This window comes from Ornithorhynchus anatinus, chromosome X1 (genome assembly GCF_004115215.2).
Source record: "Ornithorhynchus anatinus isolate Pmale09 chromosome X1, mOrnAna1.pri.v4, whole genome shotgun sequence".
Taxonomy (NCBI): domain Eukaryota; kingdom Metazoa; phylum Chordata; class Mammalia; order Monotremata; family Ornithorhynchidae; genus Ornithorhynchus; species Ornithorhynchus anatinus.
The window spans coordinates 87,071,931-87,087,826 of NC_041749.1; the positions used below are offsets into that span (position 1 = coordinate 87,071,931).

The following is a 15,896-nucleotide window of genomic DNA, read 5'->3' on the forward strand; positions in this document are numbered from 1 at the left end:
GATCTTTCTCCATCTCTTTTGCTAGTTCTCCCTCTGCCTCCCATCCCCTAACTGTAAGTGTCCTGGATGGTTGTTCTGGGTCCCTTTCTCTTCTCCCTTTACACTTATTCCACCTGCTTCCAAGGATTCAGCTACCACCTCTAGGTGAATGACTCCCAAATCCACTTGACTGACTAGTCCTTCTGCAGTCCCGCATCTCCTCCCTCTAGGTTACTGTCATGTGGATGTCAGACCAGCATCTCAAGCTCAATATGTCCAAAACCAAACTCATCTTCCTTCTCAAATCCTCTCTGCCATCTAACTTTTCCATCACAGTTGACGACATTGCAGCACTCCCCATCTTTCAAGCCCGCGACCTTGGCGTAATCCTTGACTATTCTCCCTCTTTCAGTCCCTATATTCCACCTGTTGCCAAATCCTGCTTATTTTTTCTTTCACGACATTATCTGAATCTGCCCCTAGGAAGGATTCCATCCAAACAGCCGCCTCACTGGTCCAGGTGCTTGTCATATTCCATCTTGAACTACTGCATCAGCCTCTTCACTGACCATCCTTCCTTCGTCTCTCTCCTCTCCATTCCAAACTTCACTTTCCTGCCTGGTTCATTTTTCTAAAATGTCATACCACACACATCTCTCCACTGCCACTACCATCTATTACCACTACCACTGCTCTCCTCATCTTCAAAGCCCTTTTAAAATCATGTCTCCTCCGAGAGGCTTTCCTGGACTCATTTGTTAATATCCCTTGCTTATTTCCCCTACTACCTGTTCGGCACTTATGTCACCTGAGCACTCTTAACCTCTCATAGCATGGCCTAGTGGATAGAGCATGAGCTTGGGAGACAGAAGGTCCTGGGGTCTAATTCTAGCTCCGCACTTATCTGTTGTGTGACGATGAGCAAGTCACTTAACTTCTTTGTGTCTCAGAGGGATTAAGACCGAGCCCCATGTGGAATGGGGACTGTGTCCAACCCAATTTGCTTGTAACCGGCCCAGTGCTCAGCGAGAAGCAGCGTGGCTCAGTGGAAAGTGGCTCAGGGCATGGGTTCTAATCCTGACTCCGCTGCTTGTCAGCTGTGCGACCTTGGGCAAGTCACTAAACTTTTCCGTGCCTCAGTTACCTAATCTGTAAAATGGGGATGAAGACTGTGAGCCCTACGTGAGACAACCTGATTACCTTGTATCTACCCTAGCGCTTAGAACAGTGCTTGGCACATAGTAAGCGCTTAACAAATATTAACTTTGTTATTACAGTGCCTGGCACATAGTGTTTTAACGAATACCACCATTATTATTAGTGTACCTACTCACATGCACTAAGTATTATCTCCTGTACTTGTCCACCTTTCCTTCTTCCTACTATCTAGATTGTAAACCCCCTCAGGTCAGGAATAATGTCTATTAATTCTATTGTACTCTCCCAAGTGCTTAATGGATATGATTGATTGGCCCGGGAGAGTAATGCAGAGGCTCTGGAGAAATGTTTGAGGTTCAGGTGACCTTGAATGGATTTCCTCCAAATGGTCCCTACGGCATCGCTGCCGTACAAGCTTGGCATAAACATGTGACATCGCATGTGTCCGGTATCCATGAGGGCCGTCACTGGCCATTTTACTGTGATGTCAAGTGCTCATTTAGATGTTGCTTCCCATACATTGGTAAGGAGTAATGTTACCAAAGAAACTCTTGCCATGCAGCTGTTGTCTTTGTATGTGAAATCGTTAAAAGCAAAGCTCGAAACCCCAAAGACTGAAGATTTTTTGAAATTTAAACCTGCTTTTTTTGGAAACTCTAAAATAATTTGATCAATTAGTATTGACTGGGAGAGCACAATACAATAGAGGATATTCAGTCTAGAGGGGCTCAGTCCTGCTGACACCTCAAATTTAACATATCCACAACTGAACTTCTCATCTTCCCACCAAAACCCTGCCCTCCCCGTGACTTTTCCATCACTGTAGACAACACCATTATCCTTTCTGTCTCACAAACCCATTACCTTGGTATTATCTTCAGTTCATATCTCTTATTCAGCCTGTGTATTCAGTCTGACACCAAGTCCCATTGGTTCTTCCTTGGATTCAGGGGACTTGGGTCCTCTAATTCTGGCTCCACCACTTGGGCAAGTCATTTAACTTCTCTGGGCCTTAGTTACCTCATCTGTAAAATGGGGATAAAGAGCCCTTAGGTGGGACAGTTACTGTGTCCAACACAATTATCTTGGGTCTACCCCAGCACCTGGTACAGTGCCTGGCACATGTTAAGTGCTTAACAAATAATTGATTAATTCTATAATATCGTTAGAATCCACCCCTTCCTCTCCACGCAAACTGCGACTGTGCTAATTCAAGTATTTATCATTTTCTCCTTGGCTTTGGCCTCCTCATTGACCTCCCTGCCTCCTGTCTCTCCCCACTTCAGTCCATACTTGACTCTGCTGCCTGAATCATTTTTCTGTGATCCATGTCCATGTTTCCCTATTCCTCAATCAATCAGTCATAATTATGAACACTTACTGTGTGCAGAGCACTGTACTCTGTGCTTGGGAGAGTACAACATAATATAACAGAGTTGGTATACACATTCCCTGCCCACAATGAACTTACAGTCTAGATGAGGAAACAGACATTAATATAAATTACAGATATTTACAGAAGTGCTGTGGGACCAAGGGAGAAAATCAGGGCAACGCAGAAGGGAGTGGGAGAAGAGGAAATGAGGCCTTAGGGAAAGCCTCTTGGAGGAGATGTGTTCTTTATAAGGCTTTGAAGGTGAGGGGAGAGTAATTGTCGGTTATGAGAAGGGAGGGTGTTCCAGGCCAGAAGAAGGATGTGGGCAAGTGGTCAGAAATGAGATAGATGAGATTGAGGTGCAGCAAGTAGTTTAGCATTAGAGGAGTGAAGTGTGTGGGCTGGGGTTATAGTAGGAGAGCAGAGAGGTGAGGTAGGAGGGTGCAAGGTGATTGAGTGCTTTAAAGCTGATAGTAAGAAGTTTCTGATGTGGGTGGGCTGACCACTGGAGGTTCTTGAGGAGTGGAGAAACATGGACTGAATATTTTCTTTAGAAAATCCAGGCCACAGAGTGAAGTATAGATGGAAGAACCTCCAGTGATTGCCCACTCACCTCCGCATCAAACAAATTCTTTGCCATTGGTTTTAAAGCATGCAGTCTGTTTGCCCCCTCCTTATTAATTTGTGATGCATTTTGTGCCATCTGGTTCAGGTTGACCATATTCCAGGGTAGTCTCAGACAGTGGGAATCAGGGAACAGGGAAACAGCGTGGCCCAGTGGGTAAAGCCAAGGCCTGGAAGCCAGAGGACCTAGGTTCCAGTCCCAGCTCTGCCACTTGCTGTGAGACCTTGGGCAAGTCATTTAACTTCTCAGTACCTCAGTTTTCTTACCTGTAAAATGAGGATTCAATACCTGTTCTCCCTCCTACTTAGACTGTGAGCCCCATGTGGGACAGGGACTGTGTCGAACCCTATTCACTTGTATCTACCACAGTGCTTGGCACAGAATAAGCAATCTCCAAGTATAATTTTTTTAAATTTTAATTTTTTTAAAGGAATCAGCATAGTAGACTTAATCAAAGCTGTAATTCTTGAGTTCAATTTCAATTCAGGCCCCGTTTTCATAAATAGTTTGAGATTTACTCAGTAAGTTGGCCTAGTTTTTCTTAGAAAATCTTAACCAGAAATCATTTTTTTGTTCATTTCAATATAGACTTCAGAATAAAGGTTATTACATTTCCAGGAAAGGGAATGATTTGGATGGGTGTTAGCTTGAACGTTGTTGATTCTCAGATAAGAATCTGGTATCAAAAGCCTTCATTCACGGGCTTGTCGTGGCCAGGGAGCGTGTCTACCAACTCTGTTGTAATGTACTCTCCCAAATGCTTAATACAGCGCTCTACACACAGTAAGTACTCGATTGGTTTATTGATGGGCACTTGGGCACATACTGAATGCTCCTAAAACTTGTGTGCAACCCAGAATTTTAAAATGGCTCAACTAAGCAGCCACATAGGCCGTCAGGAAGAGTGGATTCCTGGCTCAGGATTTACTCTGTTTCCTCCATTAGAATGTAAGCTCCTTGTGGTTAGGGAACATTTCCTGCATCAGCTGTGCTTTCCCAAGTGTTTACTATGGTGTTTTGCACCCAGGGGTTGTTTAATAAATACTGTTGAGCTACTTCCATTCAACTGTTCCTCCCCATAGTTTGAAAACTTGTTTATTTTAGCCAGTTGAATATGGCATGTGCAACTCACTAGTGACTAGAGCAGTTTTATGTATGCACTGTTCATGGTACAAAAGATGTGTGATGTGGATTGTGTTGGGATCCCCTTCTCCCCAGAGGGTGCAGAAAGATTCCAGAAGCCCCCCATAAGCTGTTCACCCCTGCTGTCTCTGTCTCTGGAACTTAACCAGTGGGAGGGGAAAAGGAGACTTAAATCTTGAGTCCAAGTAAGCGTCTTGCAGCCACTGCGTTCCCAAACTTCCCCTGCTGCAAGCAGCCTCTGATTCTTCTGACGCCTTTTCCTTTCTTTCCTTTCATCTTGCGTAGGCTCTTTCACACTTCCTTCTTTACTGATTGCGTGAGTATTTCTTTTTTGGCAGTCCTTGTTACCAGCAGCCACCTCCCTGTTAAATCAGGCCTTAAATGCATTTTAAGTTTTCTTTCAGTGGTTTTGGTCATTTCACATAGTGTTCTGGTAGAACACAAACCCGGTGGATGTGGAAAAGGGAAGCTGGATTGCAAATACTGTCAGCCAACGGAACAGCTCTGTTGTAGCTGTGGCTGAGGATTCGTTAGAATGAGATTAATATTTTGAGGGGTTATTTTTCTCCCCAAGAGACGATCTAATATTATTTTCTTGGTTTCCAGCCCTGGGTGAAGAGTGCAAGGATGTATTTGGACAAAATAATTCTCAAGACCCATGCCCGAAGTTTTGCTGTGGAACTTGCTTCTTCCAATACTGCTGCTCAGATGAGTTAAAAAAATTTGATGGCGATAAGCAGAAGTGTGAATTCACTAAAAGGTAAGGAGAAAGGAGATTTGCCCTTTAAGAATTTCCAGGGTGATAGCAATACACAGGTGTCAGCCCAGCTGACTGTCAATGAAAGAGCACCAAATTACATAGATCTGAGAAGCGAAAAAGAATGAAAATAGAATGAGCTTCCACTACACGCCTGTTAGTTAAGCCACCATCAGTTCAGATGTGCCATGGAAAAGAGCCCATCCCTGAAAATGGTGGAGACAAATTCCTGTTTTTTGACCCTGGGGTAGAGTCCAGAGAAAGCCACTGAACGCCACGTCAGGGTCAGAAAGAATAATGTATTTGTTAAGTGCTCACTATGTGCCAATCACTGTTCTAGCGCTAGATGAGTCCCTGATGTCGTCTCTCTCCAGTCCTGTTCTCTGAGCTAGAGATCGAGGGGAGCAGGGGCTCATTTTAGCCTTCCTGCAGCTCGGAGAATAAAGTTGTGGGGGAGAAAGGGACGCCTTGACCATAACCTTGAATCAGAATTGGAACCCAGGATTCTTTTACCTCGTTAATTCTGTTGTATCGCAGCTAGGATAATGTGTTTGGGGAGATCGTGTCTCCTAAAGACTACATTTTAGGCAGGGTTTAATATGTACCTCACTTCTCTGAATGAAAAGGATTTGGGGCTACAATATAGGAATACATTAAAGTCTCCATCATCAATCAAGGGTATTTACCGAGCACTTACTGTGTGCAGAGCACTGTACTGAATGCTTGAGAATACAGTATAACAGAGTTGGTAGACATGTTCCCTGCCCACAACAAGCTTACAGCCTAGAGGACTGTCATCCAGCTCAACGTCTGGCTCAGGCAGTGAAGAAAACTGAAAAGCATGGATAATCAAGAAAGGTTAGATATTTTTTGGCTCAAGTGTGCCTCCATATCTGTTGTTTGCATGATGAGCCCAAACCAAGATGTTTCCAGCCCCCGGGATTGTAGATTTCTCAACTCATGTGCACCATCTGAAGGGCAGGTAGCGATAATAATAATGATGATGATACTTTTTGCACACTTATTATGTGCCAAGCACTGTTCTAAGTATTGGGATAGATACAAGTTAATCAGGTTGGACACAGTCCCTGCCCCACATGGGGCTCACGCTCTTAATCACCATTTTACAGATGAGATAACTGAGACCCAGAGAAAGTGAAGTGACTGGCCCAAGGTCACACAGCAGACATTGGGCGGAGCTGGTATTAGTACCCAGGTCCCTCTGACTCCAAGCCCATGCTCTATTCACTAAGCCACGGTGCTTCTCCAGGTAGTAGTAGAAAGTGGGAGAGAATACACAGGTGAGAATTAGACCCAGTTACCTGTCCCGTGGGGGACTCACTATCTAAGAATAAGGCTACGTACAATAAGTGTGGTGGAACCCCTTAGACTGGGAACCCCACCTGGGGCAGGGACTCTGTCTGACCTGATTTCCTGTATCTATCCCAGTGGTTCATACAGTGCTTGGCACAGAGTAAGTGCTTAGCAAGAGGTTTCCACCCTTTCCTAGAGCCACACAGCCAAAGTTGGAGGTTTTGCAGTCTCATGTGCAGCCTTGTGTTTGCTCCTTGAGGTGTGCCCAAACTGAAAGACCTCAGGAGCCCTTTCTCCAGTTGGCTAGGCAATCTAGATTGTAAGCTCCTTGTGGGCATGAAGCATGTCTACCACTTCTGTTGTACTCTCCCAAGCACTTAGTACAGTGCTCTGCACAGAGTAAGTGCTTAATAGATGCCATTGACTCATTGCCATCAAGGAGGAGGACGTGCCTTTTCCGCTGGAAGTGGGTAGGGTGGCGGTGCTGTGCCCAAGCCAAAAAAAACTCCAATCTTTGCCACAAGATTTATGATGTCCCAATCATAAGCCCAGCTCAATACTGTGACTCTTACCACGGAAGGTCAGAAACCCCTTTGCTCAGGTGGGCTACTGCCCCCTGCACCAGCAGCAGCAAGGGCGTGGACAATCCTTAACACATATAAACCATAGCTGGTAACTGAGAGTTTACTGTATGAACTTACAAAGAATTCAGGTAAGCTCTTTATAATGGTGGGCCAGTGTTCTTCCCAACAGCCTTAGAGCAGATCTACAAAGTAGTGTATTTCTAATGTGGTTACTTACATAAGCCGTAATCTCTTTATATTAACCCTGTTACAGCTAATTCTCAATTATTCAGGGGCTTCAATCCAGTTTGTAGGGGTCTTTTGTGTTTTGTTTTTTTTGTTTTTTTTAATTATATTTGTGCTGACCACGTGTCAAGCACTGTTCTAACCGCTAGAGTAGATGCTATTTATCAGATTGGACAATCCCGGTACAACCCGGGGCTCACAGTCTAAGTCGGAAGGAGGTGCATTTAATCCCCGTTATACAGATGAGGTAGGCAACTGAGGCGCAGAGAAGTTAAATGACTTGCCCAGGGTCACACAGCAAGCACTTGGCAGAACTGGGATTAGAACCCAGGTCCTCTAACTCCCAGGCCCATACTCTATCCACTTGGCCCTGCTGCTTCTTTCTCCTCCTCCCTCCGGTCACCATTTCACTTCAGGTTGACACCGCCACCTCATGATGAGTGGGAGAAATGAGCTGAAATTCAGACCAGACCATATTTTATTGCTTCTGTTCCACTCTAGATGATTGAAATTACAATATTGCTTGAACTGAGGTTTGAGAACTATCTGTGGCGCCACCTGGAGGAGCTTCGTGGCCTGCTGCTCTTTCATTACAGTGAAAGTTGGTGCCCCAGCACCGGGGTTTAAAGTAGGTTGCTTTTTGGGAGGGGGGTTTGGTTTTTTGAATGGTACTTGCTAAGTGCTTACTGTGTGCCAGGCCCCGTACTAAGGACTGGGGTAGATACAAGAGAAGCTGCGTGGCTCAGTGGAAAGAGCACGGGCTTAGGAGTCAGAGGAAGTGGGTTCAAATCCCTGCTCCACCACCTGTCAGCTGTATGATTTTAGGCAAGTCACTTAACTTCTCGGTGCCTCAGTTACCTCATCTGTAAAATGGGGATTAAGACTGTGAGCCTCATGTGGGACAACCTGATTACCCTGTATCTACCCCAGCACTTAGAACAGTGCTTGGCACATAGTAAGCACTTAAGAAATATGAACATTATTATTGTTGTTGTTATCATCAGGGTGGACACAGTCTGTGTCCCACAGTGTTAATCACCATTTTGTAGATGAGGTAACTGAGACCCAGAGGAGTGAAATGACTTGCATAAGGTCACACAGACAAGGGGGAGAGTCAGGATTAGAACCCAGGTCCTCTGACTCCCAGGCTGGGCTCTTTCCACTAGGCCACACTGCTTCCCTAAGCAGCCCCCGGAGCAAGGTGCACATGACACTGATCGCTCCTGAGCTTTCCAGTATCATAGCCAGAACCCTGCAACTCTGGGCCAGTTCTCGAGGTTCTCGGGCTTTTCCTGGGCTTGAGGATCTGGTTCATTATGGCTCCAAACGACAGCATGGCTTAGTAAGCAGCGTGGTGCAGTGGATAGAGCATGAGCCTGGGAGTCAGAAGGTCATGAGTTCTAATCCTGGCTCTGCCACTTGTCTGATGTGTGACCCTGGGCAAGTCACTTCATTCTCTGTGCCTTAGTTAACTCACCTGTAAAATGGGGTTTGAAAATGTGAGCCCTATGTGGGACAGGGACTGTGTCCAACCTGATTTGCTTGTATCCACTCTAGTGCTTAGTACAGTGCCTGGGACATAGTGCTTAACAAATACCACATTTATTATCATTATTACTCATAGGTACTCCAAAAAACCCCAAAACGCTCCCACCCGTGGGTTGTTTTGACTTCTATCACCGGAGATCACTACGTGGAGCCTCTCCAGTTTAATATAAATTTTTTCCATTGGGAGTGCCATAAGTTTCTGTAGGCCAAAACCCCTTCAGGAATGTTCAGATTTTATCCACAGTGTTTGCGGGACACAAATACCTACTCATCAAGAGTAGCAATCTGGCTGAATTTTAGTCCTGTCTTTGTTGGGAAAGCAAGGAGTATCAGGAAATTGAAGGTATGTGAAACTTACTTGGCTGCTGTCACTCTTGGCAAGTTCTGTTTCCTACTTACAGGGCAAATGAGCTGACTGAAGCAAAAGCATTGAAATTCCCCGCAGACTTCGATGACGATGACTGGAATACTCCCAAGTGAGTGAATAATTTTGTTTTAAATATTCTTCTCATAGAGGAAGGCCCTCAAACCATACTGTAGGAAGCAGCCATCTTTGCTCCACTATTGGAGGGAATGTGACTTTTTGCTCTCTGTGTGTGTGTGTGTGTGTGTGTGTGTATGCCCCTAATTTTAGTTAATTCCTGGGATTGCCCCCGTGGAACCATCACTCTCTGGGGATAATTCTTGAGGAAAAAAAACCTGGAAAGGTATTGTTTCTAGTGTAGAATGCTGTGCCTCTTTCCTCTCTCCCCATCCCTGACTTTGCCACCCTTGGGTTTAGAACTGCAACACACAGAGTCCCTGGTGACCATTTGCTCAATTTAGCTCCTGCATAAATGTACTTTCACCACTCAGAAGTGGTGAAGAATTGAGAAGAATTGGGATATTGGATAAAGTTGAAAAGTGGTAATTTTCTATCTTAAATTGGATTTGTTCATAGAGACTGCCAGATGACAGTTTTTCTTTCCTGTCAATTTGCTGTAACATTGTTTTAGGTAACAAATGAAAAGGATTTTGTGCAGGTTCTAGTGTTAATAGCATACTGAATGCTGATTATATATTTGGCATTAAGTGAATCATAAAATACAAAGGTGATTCACACCCTCAGGGTTTACAGCGGTAAGAAATTGTATATCAAGGGGACAGACATTACTTCTTTTCTGGCTCCCTGAAGATTAGCTTTCAGCAGCCTCAGTGAAATGTTAATCCTTCCTGATGTCTGGGTTAGGAAAACGGATCAGTCTGGAGGTGGTTTTTGCTATATGACTGTTTTTGTTAAAAGACAGACTTGGCCATTATCAGTGGCTTCTAATAACAGCAAAAGCTTTCTTGAACTGGGAACAATAAGAGTCCTTAAGTGATTCTTCAGTGCACAGGTCTTTTGCACCCAGAGAATGGTCAAGAAATAAAATTACTGCTACATAAACCCTAAAAGAATACCACTATCAGGACAGACAGTGATCCATCCGGCCTTGTGTTTGGTCTGACAGTAGCAACCGATGCTAGGATTGTTTGCCCTCAGCATCCCTGAAGGGTGGGCAACTGTACATTTTTCAGAGGCCATCGTCTTCCAGAATTGACAGATGTTAATTTTGGTTGCTGGGAGGAGTTGTGTTTTTTTAAAAATACTTGATGTATATACACTATACATATATATATATATATATATATATATACACACACACACACACACACATATATATATTCATTCAAGTATATCAATTGTATTAAGCGCTTACTGTGTGCAGAGTACTATACTAAGCACTTGGGAGAGGACAGTATAACAGATGCATTCCATGCCCACAATGAGCTTACAGTCTAGAAGAGAGAAGGAAAAGGAGATCTGTACATGTTAGTACTTATTACTCTCTCAAATTAATTTTTTTATGATGTTTAAGCACTTCCTTTGTGCCAGGCACTATACTAAGTGCTGGGGTAGATGCAAGGTAATCAGGTTGGACCCAGTCCCTGTCCCACATAGGGCTGACAGTCTTAATACCCATTTTATAGACAAGGTAACTGAGTCACAGAGAAGTGACTTGTCACACACCCGACAAGCGGCAGAATCGGGATTAAAATCCAAGTTCTTCTGACTTCCAGGCCCGTGTTCTCAACTAGGCTACCCTGCTTCTCAAGTGCTAACGTACAGTAGTTAGCACTCAGTAGGAGCTCAATAAATACTGTTGATTGGGAATGAGGAAAGGAAATGGAAGCTGTGGCAAGATTATTGTGCTAAACAAGTTCATTGAACAAATATGTCTGCATTTTCAGGAAAGACATCTTCATATAAGGTTTTGACATTTGGTAATATGTTTGGAAATTGTTTTGGAGGCATCTATATATTAATAATACTTATAGTTTTTGTTAAGTGCTTGTGTGCCAAGCACTGTACTAGGTGCTGGGGTAGATAGATACAAGATAATCAGGTTGGACAATATCCCTGTCCCGATGGGGCTCACAGATTAAGAGGGTGTAGGATTTCATCCCCTTGTTACAGATGAGGAAACTGAGACATAGAGAATTTAAGTGACTTGCCTGAGGTCACGCAAGCAGGTGAGCGGCAGAGCCAGGATTAGAACCCAGATCCTCTGACTCCCAGGCCAGTGCTCTTTCCAATGAGCAACAATGCTCCCTATAAAAAAATGAATCTTATTGACCCCTGTTTATCAATAAGTGATATTTATTGAGAACGTAATCTGTGCAGAGTACTGTACTAAGAGCAGGACAGTATGACACAATAGAGTTGGTAGCCTGTTCCCTGCCCACAAGGAGCTTGCAGTCTAGAGGTGGGGGGACAGATATTAAAATAAATACATTATGGTTATGTGCATAAGTGCTGATGGTGGGGTGAATTATTAAGACTCTAGGAGAATTTTTACTTTTTAAGAGTACTGAGAGAAATATGTATTGCAATGGAGGTGATCCTTACTGTGATTTTATGACATATAGCTGTATTTCTCACTCAGGAGAGACATTAATTTGATATGTAGTAGTATCTTTTAAGCACTGTTACAGAGCACTGTATAAGTGTTGGGAGAGAATGCACAGGTGGGAATTAGATGTGGTCTCTGTCCCTCAAGCCAGGGGTGGGGGAGGCCTCACAATCTAAGAAGATTCTAGCATATTGTTTTAAAATATGGGTGTGATTCTAAACCTCAGTGGAAGAATCCTTCTCTTTCCTTGTTCAGTTACCGTAGAGTGTTGTGCAGGCTGAAAATATCAATCAGTAGATTCAAGTGGAGTATGGCAGAAACTGGGAGGCTTGTCCAGACCCCTGTGAACCAAAGAAGCCTAACTGCTTGTGAATAGCAGTGTATTCATTTCACTTTCATTACACTTTATTTGCTAATGTGGATGTATCTTGAATGACTGTATCGTGGGGCATGTCATCCCATAGATTTACTACAATTAGTTAGATTTTGTTCCAGAACCAGCCCTAACATGATGACCAGACTCTACAGGTAAGTAAAACCTACACTCTAAAATCCTTCCCCCATCCACTTTCCTATTTGATTCAGCACCCCCATCCCTAGGGGCTTTTCTGCCTCTCTTTGCCCTGAATGTCCTCCTTCCCTGCCTTCCACTGCCCTGCTGGAGTACTTTTTTTAACCCCATCCCTCTCCACCTCAAAGCACCATCCTCAGCTAAGAAAGGGAAGAGAAACCGGGAAGGGAGGAAAGTAGCAACAAGACAGCACTGGCAGCAGCAACTGTTGCCCCTATTCCACTCTGGTCCATCCCTCTCTCTGTTCCTACAGCTGGGGCTGAAAAGAAAAGATGTGTCTAAAAGACTGGCAAGAGGTGGGTGGTGTGCCAGATGTGATCACCGTGAGAGGGGACTGGCCCTATACCCGGCCCAGAGCTGGAGAAAAGCATGCTCTGCTTGCCGGTGGCTTTTGGCGGGGACCGGGGTGATGGCAGCTTGAGCAGCTGGGAGCCATTGGGTCAGGCGTGGAAAGTGATGGGGGCGGAGGCCGGAGAGGGGATGTGCTGAGTGGGGAGTTAGCCCCTCCCCAAACACAGGCTCAAAGCCCAGCTTCCCCACTTGGGCTGGGGTTTCAGGAGGGAGGCACCTAGAGGAGGTCACGTAGGCCTGCTAGAGAGCTCTCCCTGTCACCCCAGCCCCTTCTGTGCTGCTTCCCGAGACCCTGGCCGAAGTGGAGAAGCTCAGCTTCCAGTCTGTGTTCGGGAAGCGGTAGGGTAGAGAAGAGAGCAGGGAGGGAATTGATTTCCTTGTGGCGAGTGGAAGTAATGTTGGGTGGGACCTCCAAATCTTGGGCTAGGTCAGCAATCCATATGTGTCCTATCTCCGGATTTTAGGTAGTGTGATCATTTGGACTCTGCACACCTTAAGGTGACCAGAAGGAAAGTGAAGGATGTAAGATGGTCCATCCCTAGCCATTGAGAGCAGTGTCAAGGAAAGCAACTGTAATAAGTTTCCTCCAACTATCCTGGAGCCACTGTTGGAGACAGAATCCTGGACTGGATGGTCCACTGGTCCATCTGTGGCATTACTGATGGATAATTGTTCTGCTTCCAAGGAATGACAGTATGAAGCAGGATCTTTAATGTGAGGTGCAGAAAACTTTGCCTATTTTATTGCTTTATCCATTTTCCAAGAGGTAAACCAAAATTCAAATCTTAAACTCTTCAGAACAGAGTCTTACCTAAAACTAATAATAATAATGTTGGTATTTGTTAAGCGCTTACTATGTGCAGAGCACTGTTCTAAGCGCTGGGGTAGACACAGGGGAATCAGGCTGTCCCACGTGGGGTTCACAGTCTGAATCCCCATTTTACAGATGAGGTCACTGAGGCACAGAGAAGTGAAGTGACTTGCCCACAGTCACACAGCTGACAAGTGGCAGAGCCGGGATTCGAACCCATGCCCTCTGACTCCAAAGCCTGTGCTCTTTCCACTGAGCCATGCTCAGGATGCTATTTGTGATACGTTAACACTGGAGTCAATTTACCTATCGGAGGTTTATTTTGTAATGCCAAATTTAATGCAGTTTTTTAAATGTAGCAATTACAAATAGCTTAGGGAGGGCAAGTTAAGTGGGGCATGGGACCCATGCCTGTGAGGCAGCCACTGCCAGATTTTGAGCTGCTTTCATCAGAGACAAGAGCAGTAAAGAGTCAGTGACCAAGGTGAAAGCAGTAACTGGCAGACTGGCCTAAAGCCGCAAACACAGGTATTCAACTTTCATTTGAGGCTAGTCATGCTGGGCTGGCAAATGACTGAAGCATTAGCCATCCTTGTTAGCATTAGGTAAGGTAACAGGAGAGATTATGCCTCACCCCCTCTCTCCCCCCACCAAACACACACACAACCACTGTTTTCCCCCCCCCACACATACACATTATGTTACTACTATAGTAGATGTGGTTTGAACTTTGATTTTACCCACTTTTCTCACTTAGCGAGCACATAATAATGATGGTATTTGTTAAGCGCTTACTATGTGCCATGCACTGTTCTAAGCGCTGGGGTGGATACAAGGTAATCAGGTTGTCCCACATGGGTCTCACAGTCTTAATCCCCATTTTACAGATGAGGGAACTGAGGCACAGAGAAGTTGTGACTTGCCCAAGGTCACACAGCAGACAAGTGGCAGAGTGGGGTTTAGAACCCATGACCTCTGATTCCCCAGCCCGGGCTCTTTCCACTAAGCCATGCTGAGTACATAGTTTCATTAGTTTATGGCTTCTATTATGCCAGCCATTTTCAACCCAGTTTAGAAGGAACTACCTCCAGATTGATTTATTTTGCCATCAGACTTTTCAGAAATTTCATTTTGCTGTTCTTATTGTTAAATAAATTATTATCATCTTATCATATTATCATCATTTAATTATGCACCTTTATTATGGAGCAGCAATTGCTAGGTGCCAGACAAGACTGTACAGAATATTTGCTTACTTACATGAATGAGTTGTCTTTGAAGAATTCCCCAATTAATCTGTTGGAAGGAAGAAACATTCAGCTGCATCAGCTGACTTAGTTATACCCCTATAGAATATAAGAACTTTTGGAACAGGAATTTAGCCTTCCTCTGAACTATATTGCTTATGTATTTCTGTACTGCCTCTATTTACCTGCAACTCCCCAGCTCACACTCTTCATTCCTCCCAAATAGACTTTCTAACTGTACCTCACTCTCCTTCCTCCAACCCTTTACTGACACTCCTTGGTTTAAGACTCCTTCTTTCCTCCTCTCCATTTCACCTCCAATCCCAAATCAGCCAGATAAAAGCCTCCTAAAATCCCATCTCTTCCAAGATTCATTTCCCAATTTTCAGCAGCCCAAGCTGTCAACCTACCAGCCACCCTGAGCACTTGTATATTTATGCCTATCCTTGACATTTATGTACATTCAATCAGTCTAATATTTCATCATAGTTGTAGTAGGTTTTTTCCTCCCCCCTTCAAACCAGGCAGGGATTGTCTTTATTGCTAAATTGTATTTTCCAAGCGCTTAGTACAGTGCTCTGCATACAGTAAGAGCTCAATAAGTATGATCAAATGAATGAATGAATTCAGTTTTGTTCCATCATCCTTCAAAGCATTTTTTGAACACCTACCTAATGCACAATACCAGACAAAGCTCTTAGGAAATAACCAAAATGAATAAAAGATGTTCCTGCCCTCGAGGAACTTACAGCCAGTTAGGGAATTTATTAAGTGCTAACCATGTGCCAAGTGCTGTGCTAAGCACTGGCATAGATACAAATGGAATGGATGACTATTAAATAACTATTTGAGAAGCAACGTGGCTTAATGGAAAGAGCACGGGTTTGGCAGTCAGAGATCATGGGTTCTAATGTCGGTCTGCCACTGATCGGCTGTGTGACTTTGGGTAAGTCACTTGACTTCTCTGTACCTCAGTTACCTCATCTGTCAAATGGGGATTAAGACTGTGAGCCTCATGTGGGATAACCAGATTACCTTGCATCTACCCCAGCGCTTAGAACAGTGCTTGGCACATAATAAGCTCTTAACCAATGTCATCATTATTTATTATAATTATTATAAACCAAATGTGCCCCTTAATACAATCTCCCTCTCCCCCATGTTTGTGTCCCTGGCTCTCTGACCACCGCTGACCAACGAACTGCTGGATGATGGGGATGGGGAATAGAGCTAATAACAGCATCAACAACTTCTCACCCCCAGCAGGGTAGCAGT

General features: G+C 44.3%; 1 protein-coding gene across 2 annotated transcripts in view; it reads left to right on the top strand.

Annotated features, from left to right (window-relative positions):
* The window catches only part of SHISA5 (shisa family member 5), a 108,789-nt gene that overhangs the window by 53,356 nt on the left and 39,537 nt on the right, over window positions 1-15,896 (top strand). For both annotated transcript variants that reach the window (XM_029050412.2, XM_029050413.2), the window contains 2 exons: window positions 4,887-5,040; window positions 9,110-9,184. In XM_029050412.2, the coding sequence (XP_028906245.1) occupies window positions 4,887-5,040; window positions 9,110-9,184 (229 nt within the window). The remainder of the gene's footprint in view (window positions 1-4,886; window positions 5,041-9,109; window positions 9,185-15,896) is intronic.